The sequence below is a fragment of the Taudactylus pleione genome, unplaced genomic scaffold (assembly GCF_031769625.1).
Source record: "Taudactylus pleione unplaced genomic scaffold, aTauple2 ptg000522l, whole genome shotgun sequence".
Classification (NCBI taxonomy): domain Eukaryota; kingdom Metazoa; phylum Chordata; class Amphibia; order Anura; family Myobatrachidae; genus Taudactylus; species Taudactylus pleione.
The window spans coordinates 2,169,969-2,189,609 of NW_028284924.1; the positions used below are offsets into that span (position 1 = coordinate 2,169,969).

At 44.9% G+C, this 19,641-nt stretch overlaps 1 protein-coding gene across 1 annotated transcript in view; it reads right to left on the bottom strand.

The window, feature by feature from the left end:
• The window catches only part of LOC148501281 (uncharacterized), a 161,408-nt gene that overhangs the window by 61,698 nt on the left and 80,069 nt on the right, over window positions 1-19,641 (bottom strand). The window contains exons 13-18 of the mRNA XM_088450737.1: window positions 16,551-16,765; window positions 16,391-16,466; window positions 11,946-12,233; window positions 8,815-9,060; window positions 7,070-7,222; window positions 2,390-2,565 (exon numbers count right to left, since the gene is read on the bottom strand). Of these exons, the coding sequence (XP_088306863.1) occupies window positions 2,390-2,565; window positions 7,070-7,222; window positions 8,815-9,060; window positions 11,946-12,233; window positions 16,391-16,466; window positions 16,551-16,765 (1,154 nt within the window). The remainder of the gene's footprint in view (window positions 1-2,389; window positions 2,566-7,069; window positions 7,223-8,814; window positions 9,061-11,945; window positions 12,234-16,390; window positions 16,467-16,550; window positions 16,766-19,641) is intronic.

Genomic DNA, 19,641 nt, shown 5'->3' on the forward strand with positions numbered 1-19,641 from the left:
AGGAATCCAAAACAGCAAGAGTTTTTGATAGGTGGGAGAGCTATATTGACACTGTATCTATGGAAATAAAAGGTCAGGTTCATGGAAGTTTACTTTATACCTCTTGGTACCGTATTTGCATCATGAAGTGGATGGTGATTCCCCCTGTCCTATTATAGTACGGGAGTCTGGCTGGCTATTACACTGCGGGCCGGCTCCCCTGGGGTAGGCGGGAGAGGGGACAAGAGACAAGATTTTTTTTTTTGTGTTTGTATTTCTGTATTATGATCTGATCCAATACTATACTATGGGGCTTATGTAATAAAGCGCGATCTGCAGCCGCTGGGGGAACTCATGTATTTTTAAAGCTGCAATAATTTTCTAGGCAAAACTAGCTTGATTTTGCCCTTAAAATAATTGCCGCTTTAAAACAACAGGAAGACTCACAGAATTCCCCCGCAGCAGCAGCAGATCGCGCCCTATTACATAAGCCCCTATGTCTCTGCTGAGAATGTTTTGCTTTATTTTATTTGGCCGACCTCTACACTGTGGGCCTAATTCAGACCCGCTCGCGAGCGAAGGACGCTCGCAAGCGGGTCGATGGTGCCCGAATGCGCATGCGCACGATGGAGGGAGCTCCGTCGTGCGCATGCGCGAGACCCGGCGAGCGACGAGGAATCCGTCGCTCGGGGTCTCGCACCAAAGGGGGCGTGCTGTCGATGTTGAGTGACAGCACGCCCCCTTTGGTGGGCGTGCCGGGGGCGTGGCTGCCAGACGGAGGTGTTCCCATGGGAAACGCCTACCGTCTGAGTCGGCCCCACTGACATCAGTAGTGATGTCAGTGGGAGTGTTTTTGGCTCTGATAGAGCCAAAATCACTCCAGGACTTGCGGCAGCGAGACCCTACCGCAAGGGTCTCGTCGCAAGCCCGGTGGTCGCGATGGTCTTGACCATCGCGACCATCATCATGGACGCTCGCTATCGCTGTGGGTGGTAACCCACAGCTATGCGAGCGTCCCAGAGGCCGCTCCATTTTTAGGGAGGAGGGCCCTGATTCAGAGCGAGCGCTCTGGTCAGAGCGTTTGGCTCTGAATCAGGCCCAGTATAGCTTTGATGATAACCTATGGGCTTCTATTACTGCTTTGGTTCTTATTGCTAAACATGTGATGCTTCAATAAAAACAAATTATATTATTAATAATAACAATAATAATAATAATAAAGGCATTTTGCACTATCTGGTAGCATTCAGGAAATAATAACATTTCACCATCAATGAAACGTTTTGTAAGGGAGCCGGAACAACTTTGGGCTCAATCTAATTAGGTGCGAATTGCGAGTAGCCATTTTGTTTCATAAAACTCGCAGACTTTGCACGAATGAGCGCTCCTGTGATTCTCCAATCCAATTAAAAATGCCTATTCGCGGTACTCGTAGCGGAGGTTTGCGAATTGACTGAAAAATGAGATGCGAGAGAAGTGTATGAAAAAGTGGGGAGACCATCCTGGACCCCCCATAATTGATAATTTCGTTAGCAGGACCATATAGAAGGCTGTTTGTGGGCATTAGGTAGGTACTATAGGTTTTGAAATGGTGTCAAATGGCTGATTTGTGCTTTTAAAAAAAAATGCAAAAAACATTCTAAAAAGCAAACTTTTTTGTTTAATCTCAAACGCTTTAAACGAAAAAAGCAAAATAAAGTAGTAAAAAAAGTGATTTTGGGGTACTTTGAGGGCACCTTGAAAAATAAAAAATAAAAATTATAAAAAAAAATATATATTTTTCAATAAAAAAAATACTGTAATTAAATTTGGGGTGCCTAAACTAATGAAAAAGTTGATTTTGGGGTAATTTGAGAAAAAATATTTTTCCACAAAAAATTACGTAATTATTAGACTAATTAAGCCAAATGGAAACTTCCTATTGCCTAATTAGTCATTAGGGGGACGTCCAAGGGGTTCAGCACAGTGTCTTGACATTTTAACCTTAAAATACAGATTTTCCATCTCTCACCCTCAGGGAGGTGCGAATGGAAACATGCGGATTCAGTCTGACTGGTTCAGTGCGAGTTGCTAATTGGATTGCAAAATGAATTTGCTATGCGAATTCGAAGAGAAAATAGCAACTCGCACCTCGCAATTCGCACCTAAATGGATTGACCCTTGAGATTAGAGAGCGAAGTTTGATGGCTCAGATGAACGCTGAAGCGCGTAACTTGGTGGAGTGTTATATCACAGTGACAAAAGGGGACATATTCAAAAATACTTTTACTAAATATTGTAAGCTATGTATATACAGAAGGCAGTAACATTTCTAGGAGTGAAAAGCAGTTTAGTAAAATAATAAATATCAGCCGTAAGGAAGGAAAAATAAGGGATAATTAATTTTTGTTTGCTAAGAAGTAAGACTTACCTGATGTCTGCTTTCATAATAATCCTCAGTAATGATTCTGTAATCACACGTTCCCCCATTGGCACATCTGCAGACTTGCACCACGGGGATGAATACGGAACCAGACAGCTGGTCATTCACCTGTAGTTTCAACTGCATGGGGGTCACGTCCGGGACAGTCCAAGTAAATTGACCATCTGTCAGTACAGGTATGTTCTATAATGAATGTTTTCTGCATATATTATACATTTTAGTTACAGAGCTGACAACTCCTGAGCCAGAAGTGGGTTACATGTATGTACAGTGCAGTGATGCCGGCTATATTACTTGTCACACACACACACCTCCTCCTCCCAATGCAATAATTCCCCCCACCCAGGAGGATTTGGTTAGTGACACTTGATGGTGCAACATCTCATTCAGATTATTTTGTTGTTTAGCATCCTGGCTAAATATATTGTTATGAATAAGTATTTTCATATAACACAGAAGAGTAATTACATTTTGTTGTTTCCCAAGGACGATAAATAATATAAGTAAGGCTACTGGCTATTGTAGTATGATCAATGTATATTGTATTATTCGGGCAGTCCCTATGTGTTGAGAGAGTGATTGGAGATTTTGGGGTTTGTCTCTGTAGAACCACTTGACCCAAAGTTACGTGTTACTGGTCCTCCTTCGCTGTATGCAGATATCCGCAAGATCCGCCTGCAGCTTTTCAACTTGCCCCTGACTCAGAATCAGATGCACAGGGTCTGTAACAGGTTACAAGCCACCTGGGCAGGTCCCGGGGAATTTAATACCATACTTTCTGGCTTGACTGAAGTGAAGGAGAAGGTGAGTGAAGTGAAGGAGTGAAGGAGAAGGTTGGCTTTACTCAGAGGTGCACACTAACGGCACGCAAAGCCGATGTTCACGTGATTGAGCGAAATAGATGCCTCCTGACATCTGCGATCAGAGTGCTGCATCCGTAGACGTAACAACAGATCACCGTTACGACCATCAGTTGCAGCTTCAGGCCATCTGAGAAGCCAAAGACTACTCAGAACGGCCGCCTTACCTGTGTTGCCAAGGCCAGAAAATCTGCATCTTCTGATGCAGACCCTTGATTTGGCACTCCCAGAAAATGGGTGCGACACGCCTCCATATCCGGGAACGCAAGCCAGCACTGCCCCCAAACAGCCGCAGCTGTAGGACACTGCGAGCGCGATCGGCAGGGCCGTAACTAGAGTGGTGCAACATGTGCCACTGCACAGGGCACCGCAGAGCAAGGGGCACTATTTGGGCCTATCAATTTAATTATTGTGTATCATCACTGCAGCCATTTGGATTCACACTGTATTTGGCAGTGACACCTGGATAACAGTGGTACAAATTCAACTTTATCAAATCAGATATGTCATGCCCCTTACCGTGAGGCCACGCCTCTTTTTCGGTTGACGCGTCTTATGTCCTTATTTGAGAAAATGTAGGAAGAGTGGGGGTGCCAATGGTCTTTTTGGTCCAGGGCACCAAAAGGTCTAGTTACAGCACTGGTGATTGGACTCCTATTACACATGCTAAGTTCATCTACCCACCGCCGCCATCGTGTTTACGTACTAACCTGAATCAGGCCGAGAGTTGCATAACAAATTTAGATGCACAGTAGCTGTGAGTGAGGGGCGTTCCTGGATGGTGACTGGGAGGTAACGGGCTGGCTAAAAAGACACTTGAAGATGTTTCTTATGGGAGCTTACTATTGGACCTATTGTGTATACTCGTTGAACACTTGTCGCTTGCTGTGGAGCCCCGGAGATTCAGATGTTTTATATCATGGCTGGACGCGCTACTGCTGTTTAAGTGGAAGCTGGGCAAATCAGGAGATCCACAGGATCGTGTATTCCTTGGCAACCGTGGAACCTTGGAGACATAGATACACTGCACAGCTGATACACTGTTGCGATTAAGGTTGAGGCTGGGCACAACACGTGAGTTACAGGACTGCATTTATTTGACAGATAGTTGATGCCTGGTACCTCCGTTTGGAGAAGTGCCTCCCTTTGCCTCCTTCTGTCCACACACATATATATATACTGTGTGCACACCGTATGATTCATACTTCAGAGCCAGCATTGTAATTACGGATTTCCAACAGAACTCCACAGGACTTTTGATTGAGTTCTACTGAACTTGCAACGGGACTCCAAATATATTGCATTAATTGATGTGAATTACAATCCTCGAGTATCACACATTATCACACAGTAATACCAGGTTTTTTTAGGATCCACCTCCTTCAGGTTTCAATATATATTGTAGTATAACATTGATTTATCTGTTTTATATTTAAAAAAAAAAATTGTAGACATTATCATTGTCTTATATGTGATATTTATTATGTGACCGGTCATATTGTTGTTTTAGGATATTAAATTTCCTTTTATTTTTTGATAAAACGTATTGTGGTTTATTTCAGTCTAGTCTTCTTTATATTTTAATTAACGCTGAGAATCTCAATTATTAGTTCTTATGGGAGTGTTGCGGTTACGTAGAGAGGCGCACAGTCGCTCACATAGGAGGCCATGGTCAGTCAGAGAAACTGCACCTACTACCAAAGGGGCTGTTGCTAGTTTCCATGGTGCGACCTAGGGCGGCATCCAGACACGCACCAGGCGGTAATGCATCGTCTATGGGCACCGCGAACGGGCGTCTCAGTCCTTGCACATTCGGACACACGGATCTAGTCTAGGGAAGGGCTTTGTAGCGGCATTATCATAAAGCGACAGATGTGACTGCGGTAAAAGACGCAAGTACGGCCGCAACTGCACCCAACTCAGAATCTGGCCCATAATGAGGGCAAGTATTATGTATTGAAACGGGGCAGATGCTGTAACACTGATATTTCTCCTATGGAGGAAATACTATTTTATTATTATATAATTGGGAAAAGTATTGTGTAATTTTATTAAGAGAGCAATAATGTTTATTAATTATATTAAAGGGGTAATATTTATTAATTAATTAATTAATTGGTGATTAAAAAATATTTTAAAGAAGGGGTAAGCATTTATTATTTAATGATGTGGGTACCATTGATATAGCTATAAATGAATATATGCGCCCCTGTCATTCTTTTCTAACTTTGCAATAAATGACAGAAATGAGATTTCATGGTGTTATTGATCTGAGATGAGGGGAGGAGCGAGCTCAATGCCAGCGGAGCCACCAGCTTTGTGACAGTCTTCACAGCCTTTTCCAAAGTGGGCATACACTGTTGAATTAATTTCACATAAATTAGCCACAATTCCACATGTAAGGACGTAGTACCCTCATTGTTCACCTTCTCATGTAACCACCCTGTATTAGTTTTGGAAAGAAAGCGGGCAAGGGGTGTATTTACTAAAGTGTGGGTTTTTAGAAGTGGAGATGTTGCCCATAGCAACCAGATTATTTTTATCATTGATCTAGCACCTTCTAAAAGAGAATACTGTAGCTAGAGTCTGATTGGTTGCTATGGGCAAAAACCCACACTTTAGTAAATATAGCCCAAGAACTCTTGGCATAAAGGTGATTCAGTCATACTAAGGTGTTCTGACTCCTATCCCTTTTCCATAAGTCTCCACAGACCATCACAACTAGTTTGGGCCATTGCCGACCGACCCATCTCTTAAATAAGTAATATATATGAATACACACATGATTTCCCCAGCTCCTGTGACTTAGGGGGTCTATTTTCTAAGCCTTGAATGGAGATAAAGTGAACGGAGATAAAGTCCCAACCAATCAGCTCCTAACTGCCATGTCAAAGGCTGTGTTTGAAAAATAACAGTAAGGAGCTGGTTGTTTGGGACTTTGGCCCTCATTCAGAGCCGTACGCTCTGAGAGAGCGCACGCTCTGAATGAGGGCCGCCCTCCATAATTATGGAGCGTCCTCCTGGACGCTCATATAGCTGTGGGTCACCACCCACAGCCTATACGAGCGTGCAGTTTGATGGCCGCGATGGTCTTGACCATCGCGACCATCGCCACTGCGAGCCGGAGCCTGCAGTTGAGTTTTTCAACTGCAAGGCCCGGAGTGATTTTGGCTCTATCAGAGCCAAAATCACTCCCACTGACATCACTAGTGATGTCAGTGGGCCGGCTTCTGACGGTAGGCGTTCCCTTGGGAACGCCCCCGTCTGGGAGGCACGCCCTTGGCACGCCCACCAAAGGGGGCATGCTGTCAATCAACATCGACAGCACGCCCCCTTTGATCAGACACAACGAGCGAAGGAAAGTCCTTCGCTCGTCGCATCTGGCGCATGCGCACGACGGAGCTCCCGCCGTCGTGCGCATGCGCAGTGCACAACATCGACCCACTTGCGAGCGGACAGCCGCTTGCGAGTGGGTCTGAATCAGGCCCTTTATCGCCATCCAAGGCTTAGTAAATAGACCCCTTAGTGGGTGAGGTATTGAGAATTAGATGTCACCTATGTGTCTCTTAAAAGAACAAAAGTTACTTACCCTTTTAAGCTTTATTTATTGAAGCAGTCATTTTACTGGCATTAATGTGATTACCGGTACAGCCACACTGCAGATCATTATCACAATAGGGAACAATAATTTCCCCTAAGCTATATAAATAAGTCTGGAATCTGGATACACAGTCAGTGAGAGCTGCAGATATCCCTAGATGTTACATTTTAGGCTACTTTTTTTATACACTACAAAGTGGAGACTTACTTAATGTTATAGAGGCTCCCTGTGGGACCGGCTTTACAAGTGTAAAAGAGATTGTATCATTGTTTGGGTCAATCGCATAGAACGTAATCTTGAATGTAGTATTCACTTTCAGCTGAAGAACAGCAGGACCCAGCAGTCTAGGGGCCCCGTTTCCTGAAGGGGAAAAATAAAAGAGATGTCATGTAGTTGTGAGAATCTGTACAGCAGAAGGTCCGTCCCTCCTGTATGCTGCTGGTTATCTGACTATGGAGGCAATTCTCCTTTTTCTACTCACAACCTTGACTTGGGTAATTTAAATTTCCCCCCACCACGGACTGCCCTGAAAGTGGCTTCTAAGTAGAGTGCTCCATAATCTAATTAATTGCCCCAAAAGCCCCCCCATCCCTCTTTCTACTATAACAGCACTACTCATTGCATGCATTACAGTGCTGGTGTACAGCAAGGAGGAGTCAGTGGCAGTGATTAGCATAATGACTGTCTGATTAGCATGCTAACTGCCTGACCTGCCAGAGTGTGTCATGGGACAACTGAAGGGGAGGAGAATTATCAGGGTGGCTCAATAAATAAGGTGACAATTTATTTTTCCACATAGTCCCCATACTTGTATAAGCATTTGTTCCAACGGTACACCAAGGCATCTATCCCGTCATAGAAGAAATCAGTGTCAAGCACCTGAAGCCAGGAAATTACTTTTTTCTGTGCCCTAGTTGCCCATGAACGATGTTGGGCACAGTACCCAATGGGATGTTCCTATCCTCCTGAATCAGACCTTCATTGAGGTACAAATTGTCATCTGTGGTGGACGTGCTTGGCCGGCTGGATCGCTGCTCATCTTGAATGTCTGTCCTGCCGTTATCAAAGGCCGTGCTCCAAACCCAAACCTGTTTCCGTGACATGATGTTATCACCGTACACCTCAACAAGTTGGCTATGAAATTCAGCTGCAGATGTGCCCTTTATTTGCAGAAATCTGATCACACTACGCACCTCAATGGTTGACCAAGATTCCGCCAGCCCTTACAACTGATGTTGGGACAATATGACTGATATGAGGCTCAGTCTAATGGCAGTGAGGGCGAGCAGTGGTCTACCTAGCTCTGGCCTAGCGGGAAATTATAATGAAATAGAGAACATTACACATGTGAGAGGTCTTGTTACCTTACTTATTCGACCACCCTCGTATATAGCCATTATCATCAATGGTATTACCCTGTGATTCCCATATAATATATGCGATGGTCTTATAATTTTGCTGATGATGTTATAAACTGCTTGTATTGATTCCCCTCCCACCTCCCCTCCTCCCTTTCTTCTGTCTGTTCCATCAGTTTTCACTCCCCCTAAAATAATTATAAACTCAATAAAGAGATGAGAGAAAAACAAAGAAGAAAAAAAAAAAAAACATAAATCAGCGCTTCCAACAATTTTCTGGTATCGGCACCTGCTGGCGTGTCTGTCATGTGATTCATTTTACTGCGGCATACCAATTTTAACGTATTATAATAAACAAAAAAAACAGTCATAAACAAATTTCAATCAACCAAACAAAACAAAAGAACCCTCGGCAGAAACGAGATTTTGAGTGACTGCTTTAATTGGTTTTATTATACTTTATGTCAATCACACAACACATTTTCCTGTTTATTATTCATATAGCTGTACTCTTTGTGAGTGTCAGAGAAAGTACCCAAAAAAACACTGTATCACTTTTGTATAAGCAATATAAAGTCCCTATTAAATTCTTACCGTATAAAGTGACCAACTGCTTAAAGTCATTGTAGTCCTTTCTGGTCTGGCGCCCCACAGCGCTACTATTGGACAGAAGGGAGTCATGTATACATTGCATTAATCCTGAACAGGTCTCATTAGCATTGCGTAAAAATGTCTGCGGAGCTGCGGTCATTAAAGCAGAAGCAAATGTAGGTTTAAAAGCTTTCCATACTTCCACGCTGTGTTTCGTTTCAAAAAGACTTTCTGGAGATGGAACAATCCCTGAGAATAAAATTAGAATTATAGTAGCTAAAGTTAACAATTTCTCCGTTCTGGGTTTCAATTAAATATAGTTGAATGTGGCATTTTGATTAATTAGAGAAACAGTTATGAATATAATCAGCTTTCATGCTGATACAGTATGTCTCCTCTTTATTAGGTTTCTTTGAATTTATTCATACATTAATCATAGGATATCAGCATAACACTGCTCCCAGCATCAATCCAAACACTCATCATTGCTGTTTTTAGAGGTTAGTATCAGAAGGATAATGGACCTGATTCAGAGCCGGACGCTATTTGCGGACGCTCGTTCAGAAAAAGGGGCTGGCTATTTAAATTAAGCGCTCGCTCTTTGCGGTCTGTTGACGCCTCTATGTCTGAGTGAGAGAACGAAACATGCGCTCACTATTTTGGAAAAAACGCCCCCCTGGCCGCTCGCATCCTACGTCATCTCCGCTATTTATTTGATTAATCGAGTACATCGAAAGGCGTCTGAACTGCTCGCAGTGCTTGTGGTTGGATTTTCCTACCGCAATCATGCGAGCAGTTCAGGCTAAAAGACAACCAAGTGAAGAGATCAATGACGCTGATTTGTTAATTATGCACACCCATTAAACGCCCGTTTTGACCGTTTGGCACGCCTGCGTTCGGATCTCCACTCCCCGTTTTCAAGCACCTTCCCCTGTTACCACCCACAAACGCCTCATTCTGTCACTCAAATTAGCAGGCATTCGCTATTTTGCGAGCACATGATTTTCGACCGCACTGACTGGTTCGCGCATGCGTACTAAAACCCATACGCATGCGCAGATGTACAAACATCGCTCGGAGCGAACGAGCGGCCGCTTACGAGCGGCTCTGAATCAGGCCCAATGCCAGTAAGTTTATATATTTATAATGTTACATGTGCTATATTATGGTATATGCCACGGACTGCTGGTCTTGTTAATGTCTAACTATTTTTTTACACATGTGTGAAAAACTTGCACATTTTTGATTCCAGTACATAGAGACCACCGCAGGTCAAAACCGTTGGAGTATAACAACATCTACAGGCTAAGGATTATTTAAGAAACTATACAGGAGAGACAGCTGGTGGCGCTTTATATTATATTGTCACTGTGTGGGCTCTCTTTGTTGTCATAGTGTACTGACTGCCCCCGTCGGACAGTGTGTACAGACGATATGTCTGTGAACAACGTCGTTCACAGACATATCGCATTGGTTGTGCTGAACACCCAATCAACAGATATGTCTGCAGACATATCTGTCCATCAGCAAGTGTGTACAAGCGATCAGCCGATCGCCCGTACACAAGGGTGCAGAGAGAGGGGGGAGTCGTGAGCAGGTACTACTTACCCGGGTCTGGCACAGCTCCCCATCCACAGCAGCCCAGCACACGCTGCTGTGTGTTGGGCTGCACTGGGAGACTCTCCGAGGCTGCTAAAGCAGCAGCCCGAACAGTGTACTATGCCAAAGAGGGGAGCGATCACCGTGATCACCCCCCTCCCCAGCGCTGCAAATGTGTTTTTGTTTTTCTTTTCTGAAGGGGGCGTGGCCAGGCCTCCCGTGATTATTCCACGCCCCCTACCCACCCCCGGCTGCCACTGCAGCATGCAGATGATGGTCGTTCAGTGTGTATGAACGACCATCATCTGCAGATATTTCTGTCAGGTGTGTACCCACTTTTATAGGGGTATTCAATATGGAGCGAAAACTCAGTTTCTGCGATGTTTTCACTCGGATGATGTCATTTTCGCCGCTTTTACTTTTACACCGTATTCAATTTGAAAACTTTTTGCCGGTGCGAAAAGTATATTGCATTCGACCCTGCGAAAAAGTATCACCAGGAATGGGTGGCGAAAAAAAGTGCAGAATTGGGGTTTTGGGGTGCAACATTTCGGAAACCACCCTGCAACCTTCAGACAGTCCCCCAAAGGTAAACTGTGTCAAAAAATGTCTCAAAAAAACCTCAGGAGACCCCAGAAAAAGCACTTTCATTTTGGGGGCAAAAAAAAAAATTGGGGGGTTCAAAGTTAAAAACTAGCGAACTACAATCTAGGGGGGTCCCCAAGTATGCCCCAGGTGTTTTTTTCATTGCAGGTGTTTGCGGCAGGTGGATTTTCACGTTTTTTTTAAACTTCACTTCACTTTAGCAACTTTTAAATATGCTCACCCCCATTTTCAAGTACCTTATTTTCTGCAAAAAAACCTTCTAAATACTATTCTTCACCACCTTCCCAAATCCCCAAAATAGCAGCTATTGAGCCTGTTTAAAAAACCCCAAAACCTTCAGCAGGGCTAATTGGGGGTATCCAGAGTGATCCCCCATGTCAGATCAACTTTTTGGGGGTGCTAGGGTAATTTCCCCAAAAATCAGCAAAGTTTTTGCTGATTTCACATATGTCACATATGTCAACGTCAACTGTGTAGCCCGGACCGAAGACATTTTTGTTCGTTTAAAAGAATGAGATATTTACGATTTGTAATTTTATAAAATTGTTTTACTGTATTATTAAACATATATATGTATCCTGTTTATTTTTCTTACTCACTATATCAGTGCAATGCAGTCATGATTAATATAAACCCAATGTATATAGTTCTATGTATATATAGTTATAGCCACAATGGCAATGTTTTTTTTTTTTCTTTTAAATTGGACCGGAAATATGATAAAACACCTCTTTTATGAAACCGTGTCCTCTTCGCTACTGATTTTAAGAGGAAATGGAGCCATTAGTTATTTCCACATTAATTAGCCAATGACATTGTAAGTCATTAGCTGGCCGCTGTGCCTCGCAGAATTGGGAGTAGACCACAGAGCTGTGTTACCATCTCAAATTTGGTCAGTATGTACAAATTGTTCTATCTTCGAAACTTACATGAAAGGCCAAAATGATACAGGTTTTCCTCCGTTGGGGTTGTGCCCTCTGGAAAAGACATAATATTTCCGTTGGATTGCGTGAAGTCGTCTGATTTCTTGGTGCTCCACAGTCCCAGCAGGCCCAGCGTTTTGTGAAGGAATGTCTGCGGTAAATGGATCACGGCTTGTAATACGCCGCCTTCACCCAGACCCACGGACACCCACAGGCCACCACTGTACACAATGGCAAACCTCTTGTCTTCTAACTTGAGGAGGGCAAACCTATTCTGACTGAAGTATGTTGTGTCTGCAAAACAATGTGGAACCTTTAAATTTTCCGATAACAAATCAAAGTAAAATGATTGTTTACATAACTGTTCAAAGTAAAACTATGGGGTCAATCCAATTAGCCGCGATTAACTTGCGGGTCTGAGTCATCGCAGCAACAGACGCACTTTACGGCAGCCCGGACTCACGCCAAAGCGCTTGCAGTCCCATAGGGCTGTGAGCAATATTGTGCGTATTCGGTCTGAAAGCAGGGGTGTGAGATGAGGAGCCATTGCCGGCGTTATAACGCCGTGGCAACAGCAACTCGCACTTTTCGCAGCTATTTGGATTGACCCTTACGTTTCTTGCCGAGACTGTGAAACTTGGCTATCATAGAGTAGACGGATGTAGGGGAAATGGAGAGAGGAGAGCGCTAAATGAAAAGAAAGGCAGACAGGATAAAGGATGGTGCGCACGAGTCTGAGTCGCACTGGGCGTGTGTCCTTATGGATATCGCCGAAAGCCGCAGAGCAAATTTAGATCAAGAGAGAAACAATTTCAGTGGGCATTCCTGAGTGGTAGCGGGGGTGGCTGAGACATGGGCGTGTCATGGTCAGCGACAGAGGCTTCTGCCACAGTTGCACTGATGTTCTGACAGACATTCTGCGCCTCCATAGGGCTGGTGTAATGTTCGATAGTGTGACCAATGGTGCGGTCTTAATTTGCAAAGCAGCGGATTAGCGCTGCAGACGGTGGGCATCTCTGTATGAATTCCAGCAGTGTCTTCCAGGTCCTTGGGTCAGCTATTGATGACTTCCGGCAGATCCAGCATTGCTTCCGGCGGTGAGTATGCCTAACTCCTACTCCTAGTTCCTAACCCTAACGTCCCCTCCCGTAGCCTAACCCTCCCCTCCCACATCCTAACTCTAAGCTCCCCTCCCACAGCCTATCCCTAACCTCCCCTCCCACAGCCTAACCCTCCCCTCCCACAGCCTAACTCTAAGCTCCCCTCCCACAGCCTAACCCTAACCATCCCCTCCCGGAGCGTAACCCTAACCCTCCCCTCCCACAGCCTAACTCTAAGCTCCCCTCCCACAGCCTAACTCTAACCTCCCCTCCCGTAGCCTAACCCTAACCCTCCCCTCCCACAGCCTAACCCTAACCTCCCCTCCCACAGCCTAACTCTAAGATCCCCTCCCACAGCCTAACCCTAACCTCCCCTCCTGTAGTCTCACCCTAACCTCACCTCCCACAGCCTAACCCTAACCCTCCCCTCCATTTGCCTAATCCTAATCTCCCTTCCTGTAGCCTAACCCTAACTCACCACTGCCGGTCAATGCAGAATGATGGTATTTCACATGTCAACATTCTGCACATGCCAACATTATAATTGTCGACATTGTAAATGTCCACATTTTGACTACATTCCGTTGACCCCTGCCCTCAGTGTGTTCCAAAAGTGCAAGAAATAAAGTGGTCAGATAAAGAACAGCAAGTAAAAAAAAAAAAAGAGAAAGACAAGGGGCAGGGGGGTATGAGATATAATTACTGGCAGCCTCCAAATTGCCGCAAATTTGGACCCTGTTACATTCTGACTGTTCTGTCAGAGATGGTTGTGCAGAAAAAGAGACTTAATTGGGTTTTATCATTTCTAACTGTAACGGGCATTCCTCCTCTTATGTACTATGTGCCGACACCCAGTGTCGGACTGGGACATGAAGGGCCCACCGGGGGAATGCAGTGATAGGGGCCCATGCTTTATGGGTGTGGTTAGCCACCAGGGGTAGAGTAAAAATGTATATTTTGTGTACAGTCTGAATCCTGACAGAGGAAGGGGTGGACCCTCAGGCAGTGGGGCCCACCGGGGATTTTCCCTGTACCCCTGTGGGCCAGTCCAACCCTGTCGATACCACATCTGAAAGAGAAAGCTCATGATTCATCAGAGGAGATGTTCTATATGGCAGTTGTGTATTTGTGACTGTGATTTGTGTTCAGTAAAAGTAAAAAAAAAACCTCAAAGCGCTATTACATTTGCCTCCCTCCATCATAAACCTTTTATTTCAGATACAGTACAATGTCCAAGTGAAGTGTGTATTACAGAGAGGTATAATCCGTGGTGCCTTGGTAGATGCCATTATTTCAGATGTCACCATTTTATATTTTCGTCCCTTTAAGCACATTGCTATAAGTATTACTGTTTGCTTTGTAATATGGTGTTGACAGGAAATCCTTTGAAATTGTTGCCTAATTACTGATTAGCGCCACCTCCAATGTGATGTATAAATCTGTCCATTTTGCACGACTACAGAAATTTCTGAGGTGTACCCCTAACCCGCCAATGCCTTCATATATGTGCAATATTCAGTACACTGCTTGTAGTTATATCAGTATTATGTCTCACAAAATGCACATTATTATGAATATTCTGAATTTCACAAGGTATTTCCGAGTCTTATCAGGTCTGAACACCATTCAGAGATTGACGCAATGCCCATATTTACGCAGAACGAGCAATTGTTTGCTAATGCGCATGCGTGAACGCCAAACTGCTCATGTGCAACAATTGTTTTGCAATTACATTCGTATAGCAATTGTTTTGCAATTACATTCGTATAGGGGAACCAATTGCAATGTGAGTGACAGGCAGTCAGCTTTTGGGGGTGGTAACAGAGGGGGGGGTGGTTAGAAGAACGCAGGCGTGTCTAACCGTTTCATAGGCGTGCATAAATTAGTCCTTGCGATCTCCTACGCAGCATGAGAGCTCCCTGCGTGTCAGAAGAGCTGTAGTGTCTGCGGCTGGACAGACTTGCAGCATATGCAGCATGGCTGCCCGATGTGCGTCGATTGTATCGATGTTTATGCTGTCGTCGTTGTACGGATAAGAGAAGACAGCAGTGGGCGTCCCTATGCTCGGCTGTGCTTTGGAAGGCATTAATATATTTTAGCAACTGCGATCCACGGGAGAATGCAGCTGCGATTGCATTACCGTCCGTCTCTGACTCAGGTCCTAAGAGCAAATAATATACTCAGGCCATGCTAATCTGTGCACAGGGCCTGATTCAGACCCCACAGCTTATGCGAGCGTCCATGATGATGGTCGCGATGGTCAAGACCATCGCGACCATCGGGCTTGCAACGAGACCCTTGCGGTAGGGTCTCCTGGCCGCAAGCCCTGGAGCCAAAATCACTCCCACTGACATCACTAGTGATGTCAGTGGGGCCGGACCCAGACGGTAGGCGTTCCCATGGGAACGCCTCCGTCTGGGCAGCCACGCCCCCTCACGCCCACCAAAGGGGGCGTGCTGTCACTCACCATCCACAGCACGCCCCCTTTGGTGCGAGACCTGGAGCGACGGCTTCCCCGACGCTCGCCGGGTCTCGCGCATTCGCACAATGGAGCTCCCTCCGTCGTGCGCATACGCACTTGGGACCATCGACCCGCTTGCGAGTGTACAGCGCTCGCGAGCGGGTCTGAATGAGACCCACTGTTCCTTAGACTGGGGCAATGTTGGTAAAACAGACCCAGGACGTTACAATACAGTAAGCAGAGCATTTCCACTGTCATATTATAGAGTGTGATAACAATAGGCCTGAATGCAATGCCCTTTTTTTTTTACGGACTTTAAGTTGAGAATTAATTTTCAAGTGATATGATGCCAGTCATCGCCACCATGCCCAGCTAAGCCCATATCGCCCACTTACGGTAGTGCCAACATTGCATCTTTATGGGGTGCGATGGAAAACTTGTGTTGCTGGTGGATGCGATGTACCGTTCCAGAATAGTACACCAAGATATTACAGTCATGTGTGATGCATACTAGGGATGGTGACTGGAATGTAGCCATCACATGTTAGTCGATGGTTTAACCATCGATGGTGTGAGAGTGTGAATGCGCAGTGGAAAGCTGAAGGTTGTGCATGTACAGAGGAGCTCTGCTATGGTCACAGAGTTTCTCCTTCCTGGTGTACCCATGTTAGGAGCAGTGCCAGCAGTCATCAGAAAGCAGCCACCGGAACGATCCATCCGATGGTGGTGACCATCGCAATCCCGGCATTAAATGGCAAAAGCATCTGCATCACATCGGAAACATTGATGGTGGCCAACCATCGGTGACTGATGGCCTGGCCACCCCTAATGCATACACAGTATATGGATTTCTCATGTTTTAGCTCATTTTATCAGCAAAACGTCTTCACCTTTTATGATTTCCAACTGTTTGTCATCCACAAAAATGTTTAAATCTTTCCGGTTGTCAGACATTCTCCATTCTACCTGCAAAAGGCAAATAAAAGGTCAGTCCTATGAATTAATTAAACAAAAGGCTTTTATGTCAATGTGAGTGCACTGGTCACCTACTTTAAGGGTGCCTTGGTAGAATGCCGCCAATCGTACGAGTGCGGTGCTATTTGCGTATCCATTCTCCGTTTGCCATCCCTCTGTTAGTCCCTGGAGAGTGAAAACATTGGCTCCTTTGACAGACGAGAGCTTGACAATGACAAATTCTCCAAGGCCTTTAAATGTATATTCCTGTCCATCAAACATGGAGAAATGCAATGAGCCGTACACTTGCCCTGATGGTAAATGAAAGAGTACAAAACATTTCACATAATAAACTGTAATATTATAGGACATGTACAATACTGACCAGCCAGCAGTTGATATAGGAGGGAGTGACACAGAAATATATAATATATATATGCAGACTAATGCAAGGGTGGCAACACTCTTTCTAGTACTCCATTCTGGGCATTTACTTGAGGGTCCCCAGGGCCGAATTAAGAGCCACATGGACCTGGGGCTGAAAATTATGACGGGCTATTGGGAAAGGCAGAGGAGGTGTGACCAGTGCTGTGTGGGTGTGGCCAGTGCTATGTGGGTGTGGCCAGTGCCATGTGGGTGTGTACACTCCCCAACACTACCAGTCCCAATGTCTCTCTAAATACATGAAAGTACAAAAACTGCATCAGACCTATGATTTATGGACAGCTGGGGCTACAGTAGCTGGGCGGCTGGTGGACATCATCATTATGCTGTCATGCTGATGGGCCTATTTTTATGTGGAGGCCTGGACCTATAAGGCCTGATTCACTAATGTATGCATCTGCGTATGCAATAGCGATTACGCACGCAGTTCAACTGCGATAGTATGCTAATACATTGCGATCGCAATGCCCTCGCAGCAATACACAATTACGCCCTCTTTACTCAGCACACATACGTAATGTTTAGCAAGACTGCGAAACCATTGGTACAATTGAGTACAATTGCAGCCCCACGCACAGTTACACAAGCCAGGGCCGAAACTAGCATTTTTGTCACCCGGGGCAAGACAGTAATTTGGTGCTCCCCCTGGTAATTCCCCCACAGTAATGCCCCCTGCGGCAGTGCCCCTATAGTAATGCCCCCTTCAGCAGTGCCCCTATAGTAATGCCCCCTGAGATAATGCCCCTGTAGTAGTGCCCATATAGTAATGCCCCCATAGTAATGCCCCTGTAATAGTGCTCATATAGTAATGCCCCTGTAGTAGTGCCCATATGGTAATGCCCCTGTAGTAGTGCCCCATAGTAATGCCCCTGTAGTAATGCCCCCATTGTAATGCCCCTGTAGTAGTGCCCATATAGTAATACCCCAGTAGTAATGGCCCTGTAGTAGTGCCCATATGTTAATGCCCCTGTAGTAGTGCCCATATGGTAATGCCCCCATAGTAATACCCCTGTAGTGCCGCCCGGCTGCTCCTCGGAACTATAGGAGAGACAACATGATGTCTCTCCCATAGGGCCTGTGGGGAGAACTGGGAGCTGGAGTCCGGGAGAGAACTCCAGCCTCCGGCTACCGCGGCGCTGCAGGGAAGGAACCGGACTCCCGCTGGTAATAAAATGTTATTGCCAGCGGGCGTCCGGCTTGGAACCTTCTTGCGGCGCTGGGCTGGAGGACACTGACGGCGGGTGCACAGGTGCACACAGTGCACGTGCAGCTCCAGCCCCCCTCCCCCCTTGTTGTGGCCCTGCACAAGCCCTGACCTTACTCAGAAATGACTAATTTCCACGCACGCTATCAGGCTGCATAGTCCATCGCAGTGCATCATTTATGCACGCCCCTGCAACGGCATGCAATCGCACTGGCACGCCTGCATTTCTTCAACCACCCTCCCCCGTCACCACCCACAAAGGGCACTTACTTTTAATCACTCTGCAATGGGTCTGCGCAGCCTCTGCGATCGTTGTCCCCATCACAGTGGCTGGTTCGTGCGCGCAATGCATACACATGCACAAAATGCAACAATCGCCCAGATGCGTGCGTAATCGCAGTTGCGTACAGTAGTGAATCAGGCCCATAGTCCCATCCTCCCCGTTGTTAATGACGGCAGAGAAGGAAGGAGAGAAATGCAAAGCGTTCATGTTTTTCTTTGTCGTGTTTTTAGTTTTTTGTGTTTTCTATGTAACCCTGTGAAATAATATTTACTCAGCAACTTCACATTTGTTGTACTAATTCTGTTCTATTTAAATGGTGACTTTCAGAAACTTGTAAAACTTATCATTTATTTTGGCAAAATAGTAAATGCTTAACACATCAGGAACATATATTGTTTTCTACACCCTGATATTAAATTATTACCAATACAGTAAATCTATTACACTGGGGAACAGTCAATCTGTTGCCAGGGATTTAAGAGTCGATTGTGATTCATTTTGTGCTCCTGATGATGCTTATTTTTTCAATTGGCTCTAGTTTTTGAGATATCCACGTCTTTAATATTTATGAAAACTTAAATTAAACAATGTTAAAAATAGTTAAAAATATATTTTTTTTATTCTGATTAAATTTGATTCGGAAAATGTTATAAAAAGTCACAGGATAATTACATACATAAGTGTTAGGAAGCTATGAGAACCATTTTTTTGTAGGATTTTCTTTTGTATTCTTGTTGCGGACAGTCCCTCTGCAGACTCCAACAGTAATCGGCCATCATGTGACGATCCCACCTTCCTTGATATATTTCTTCCATTACCTGAATATCCTGGTGGAACTGTTCACCCTGTTCCTCGCTTAAATCTCCTAGATTGGACGGGAAGTGATCTAATGGCTGTACAAAAAATGTACTTTAATACCCATGTTGGCACCTACTTTCTCGAAACATTTTAGCATGTTGTAGACTAATTCGTGATAGTTGTCTGCCTTGTGATTGCCTAAAAAATTTTGAACGACAGACACATAACTCAGCCATGCTTCAGATTCGGCTTCAGTCATAGATGTCGTAAAATATTGATCCTTCACCAGTTTCCGTATCCGTGGGCCGTCAAAAATTCCTGCCTTTAATTTTTCATTACTAAGAGATGAAATGATCGATCAATATACGTGAAACAATCGCCTGACTTGTCCAATGCTTTTACAAATTGTTTCATTAAACCCAGTTTGATATGGAGAGGCGGCAGTATGATTTTTTTCC